This window comes from Hippocampus comes, unplaced genomic scaffold (assembly GCF_001891065.2).
Source record: "Hippocampus comes isolate QL1 unplaced genomic scaffold, H_comes_QL1_v1.1 scaffold126, whole genome shotgun sequence".
NCBI classification, from domain to species: domain Eukaryota; kingdom Metazoa; phylum Chordata; class Actinopteri; order Syngnathiformes; family Syngnathidae; genus Hippocampus; species Hippocampus comes.
Genome location: NW_017805409.1, coordinates 1,104,271 through 1,108,448, shown reverse-complemented (window position 1 = coordinate 1,108,448; position 4,178 = coordinate 1,104,271). Strand labels below are relative to the sequence as shown.

The 4,178-nt window shown below is 48.6% G+C and overlaps 1 protein-coding gene across 2 annotated transcripts in view; it reads left to right on the top strand.

The window, feature by feature from the left end:
- Positions 1 to 4,178, top strand: part of LOC109518071 (prospero homeobox protein 1) — a 32,976-nt gene that overhangs the window by 15,747 nt on the left and 13,051 nt on the right. For both annotated transcript variants that reach the window (XM_019873687.1, XM_019873686.1), the window contains exon 4: positions 3,043 to 3,237. In XM_019873687.1, coding sequence (XP_019729246.1) covers positions 3,043 to 3,237 — 195 coding nt within the window. The remainder of the gene's footprint in view (positions 1 to 3,042; positions 3,238 to 4,178) is intronic.

Below are 4,178 nucleotides of genomic sequence, written 5' to 3'. Positions count from 1 at the left end.
TCCCAGCCCCTTCCCCATCTCCATCCCAACGCCATTGTCCGACAGCGCTGACCTGCACCAGTCCCGCCCCTCCATCTTTCCCTCCCCGCCTCATTTCCCAGTTTATGCTCACCATGCACTTTAGGACAGTCCCCCTCCACCACCTCCCAACTCGTACGCACCCTCCCGAAACCCCAAAACAATGTCAAGCGGGACTTCTTGGGCTGTGATAATTCCAGCCTTTCCCGACTTCTTAGTCTTCCCCCACCCCCTTTTTTACAGAATCGCGATATCATGAGGAGCGTGTGCATGTTTGTGTGTGCGTCTGCGTGTCGGCGAACAATAGCCACGGCCCTAATCTCCATGTCAAAACCACTCGGCCTCCCCAGCCAGCAGTTCGTTCAGCGTTTTTGCCCCCCCTGCACCAAGCCCCCACCCCATCCCCTACGCCCCCAATTCATTCTTCTTCTTGCAGCACCGCAAAAAGAGCACAGAGGGGCGGTAAGGCGAGCAGATGATGCTAACAAGGCTTTTTGGAGTGGCGGACGTTTGCTACCTGTGAGGATTATATGGTCTGTCTACGCAGGCAAACCGCTGTTTAAAGGGTTAAAATCGTTGCTAATTGTTAGCCGGAGTGCTTGTGGAGTTCCCTAGAGGATGATAGCATTCAGGTAGAGGAGTCTATGTGGTTACTTTAAATACACAACGGGTAAATCTCACTCTTTAGGTCTATTTTGACAGTAATCTTTGGCTAGGAGTGGCTATAAACAGCTTATAGTTACTACATGGTACACAGACTCACATATACACACTCGTATGATCACACAAATGCAATACACAACTCCGTCGATCAACACTTTTTTTTGGCTTTCCACCCCGAGCCCAAACCTTCTTTCCTATTATGGTGCAACTGCAAAATGGGATGTGGTGGCGCCCGCGTTGGCGGCGAAGCTTGCCCCCTGCGGGTTAGACCGGAATGAACCTAACGTCAATCAAATCAGACCGTGGACAGATCAAATATCAAAGAACTCTCAGCCGAGTCTTTCGTATCTTACGGCCCCGCGGTACTAAAAAGAGAATACTTGTGACAATTTCATCCCACCACTGGCTTTTAGCGGACAAAAATGGCAGCGCTTTAAGGGTTCGGACCATGTTAGTGTGCCTGGAGTCCTTATCTAGCGTTTGGCTTGTTTAGACCGTGTGTTTTCACAGGCGGAAAAAAAAAGACCCGGGGACCCGCTGAGGCTCTTAATAGGTTTACTTGGCCCTATTGAATCCAGCCGAGCGGCACAGATCAGATAGCCACAGTCTTCGCTACAGCTTATCGTCCCGGCCCCTTTTCTCTCGCCTGCTTTTTTTTTTTCCACCCCCCCCTGCTCTTTTTCTTCTCCTTTCTTTCCTGACCGGGAGGTGCGGAGAGGGGAGGAGAATCAGGGTGTAATTGGTGAACGGGGTTAAGTACTTGTTTGAGCCCCCCGCGGGCTGGGGCGCTTCAGATGATGACTTAATCGTTTTTCTGCTCAATTATGCGTTTGCGGACCAAACCCCGCCGCCGCTTCGGCACCCTCCGTTCACCTCTCCCTCCACTCTTTGGGTTATGATAGGGGGCAGGGGGGGTGGGGGGGGGGTCGGCTCCCAGCGGGAAAGATGAACACACTCTCACTTACACACAATCTCTCTTGTCTCGCTTGTCTTACTTAATGTCTCTATTATCGCCCGGCAATTTTTCTCTTTTCTTTTTCACATCTCACATCTCGACTCCCCTGACGGGGGGGTGCTTTTATCCCCATGTCTTGTCTTCTTACTTCCAAATCTGACGGCTTTGTAAGACTGAGACATGACGGACCTCCACCTAAGCTGCAGAAACTCTTGATTACAGTCAGCATTACACGGACCAAAGATGTTACTCGATGTTCTGGAAATACTTTTTGACTGAAGAATTTGAAATGTTTGTGTACCCCAAAGCATCATGTTGGGATAGAGATCAGAGATTTTTTTCCCATACCGTTCCCACGGAGCTATTAGTTGTACAAGAAATTGAGAGTCGGAAGCACGCTAATTGTCAAGATGGCTAAAGCAGCATTTCCACCTTAAGTTCAACGATATTTTACAATAGTTCTTCTTTCGTAATTATACTTCCGATCAGTCCAGCACTGCAAAACCCAACCCACATCTTCCTGGACATCTCAAAAGTTGAAGTCTGGACTTTTGAGAACCTTTCCCACGAAGTGAGGAGCATACCAAGTGTCCAAAAAGTCTTGGCAAAATGATAAATTAACATTCAGATGGATTTAGGCGCATTTCAAACTTTAATTTGAGAAATGTTAAGTTCTTGGTCTTGGTTGTTTCAGGAGTTAAAAGGTTGCAATCAGTTTTGCAGTCCAGAACACAGACCTCTATAAAGTATGACCGTATTTTCCGCACTATAAGGCGCTTCGGATTATAAGGCGCACCTTCAATGAATGGCGTATTTTGAAACTGTTTTCATATATAGGGCGCACCGCATTCATTATAAGGCGCATAGAATAGAAGCTACAATAGTGGCGGAGGTTGCGTTACGCATCCACTAGATGGAGCAACGCTAAAGGGAATACAATACAATACAGCTTTATTTATGCGGCGCTTTCACAACCGCTGCAGCTGTAAAAAAAAGGGCTTGACAGAACATTTAAAATACCACATCCAAGAAATCGGAATATTGATCCGTATATAAGGCGCATCGGATTATAAGGCGCGCTGTCATTTTGAGAAAATTGAATGCTTTTCGGTGCGCCTTATAGTGCGGAAAATACGGGAACCCCCAGAAAAGTCTCCTTTCAGCCTTTCCCCAAAATGTTCTTTTGATGCTGAGAAATTCCACCAGAACAACAAGAGAACGAGAGTCGTCCGAAAGTTCCTAATTCTGGGGTGAGATTTAAATGCCGGCTGTTGGACTAAGTCCCAAGTTTGTTCGAGATGTACCACACCCAGAAGAGAAATGATATTTGGTGGTGTGAGGTCAAAGCTCCCATGAACCAAAGTACAAAATAGTTCTAACTGTTCCCCGGTCCTTTTCTCTTGCAGTTTAACCGTTGCATCACCTCGCAGCTCATCAAGTGGTTCAGCAACTTCCGGGAGTTCTACTACATCCAGATGGAGAAATTCGCCCGGCAGGCCATCAACGACGGCGCCGCCGGCGTCGAGGACCTGAGCGTGAGCCGCGACTGCGAGCTCTTCCGAGCCCTCAACATGCACTACAACAAGGCCAATGACTTTGAGGTAAGCGGCAGGCGCCAACAAAAATCCAAATGATGTCGTTTTAGAAAAAAAAAAGGGCTTCAATGAATTATTCAAAACATTGAGCTGATTTCATTCAGTGGAATGACGTCTCGTAAACCAACGTTTATCTTTCACCATATTGAGGTCGGGAAACGTGTGAAGTCGCTTGCCGTTGTGCTTTCGGCTTTCTGGTTGGCTAAGCGGTGCCGTTTTGGAACTCAAAAGGGCAAAAAGCGGAAGAAAAGTCGAGCGACTTGATTGCCGCGCCTCTTCTTCCCCATCTTTTGTTTCGTGGCCGTCGTGCGTTGGGAGACGCTCGCTACTTCCCCGTTGCTCATTTTCCCCTCGCGTGTTTGATGCGTCTTCCAGTTTTTACTGGAAGCTCTCGATGGGTAACTTCGCCTTTTGGTGGGATTTTTACGACATGCGCTTCTCCTTTTTTTTTTTTTTTTAAAGCCACCTTGGCTCACCGTTTCCCCTTCTCGGTGTGGGCGGAACGTCAAGAAGGTTCGCACGTGTATTCGTTACAGCCACTCGCCGTTCTCCGAGTGCCCCGTGTGAGCGTTTTGTTGTTGCCGCATTTCCCAGCAGTGTCCTGTTCACCTCGAAGGGTACAGCCGTCCCTTGGACCGGACCGAGCATGCTGGCAAAGCATTTTTTTTTCCCCCCGCGTGTCTGTGTCACTTTGGGGGGGCAGATGGGGGGGGGGGTTCACTGCTATCAAGGTTAAGCGTCCTACTGTTTTAGCACGAGGAAGAGAGAAAGGGGGGAGAAGGGGAAAGCGGGAGATGGATAGATAGGGGATGGAGGGTGAGAGCGGAGAGACAAAAGAGCATTGAGGGGAGGGAGGGAGGGAGGGAGGGAGTCAGGGGAGAGTGGAGGTGGTTTTTGATGCTGTTTTTGTTGTTTCAGGTAATTGGTGTGCCAGATTGGGACCAGTT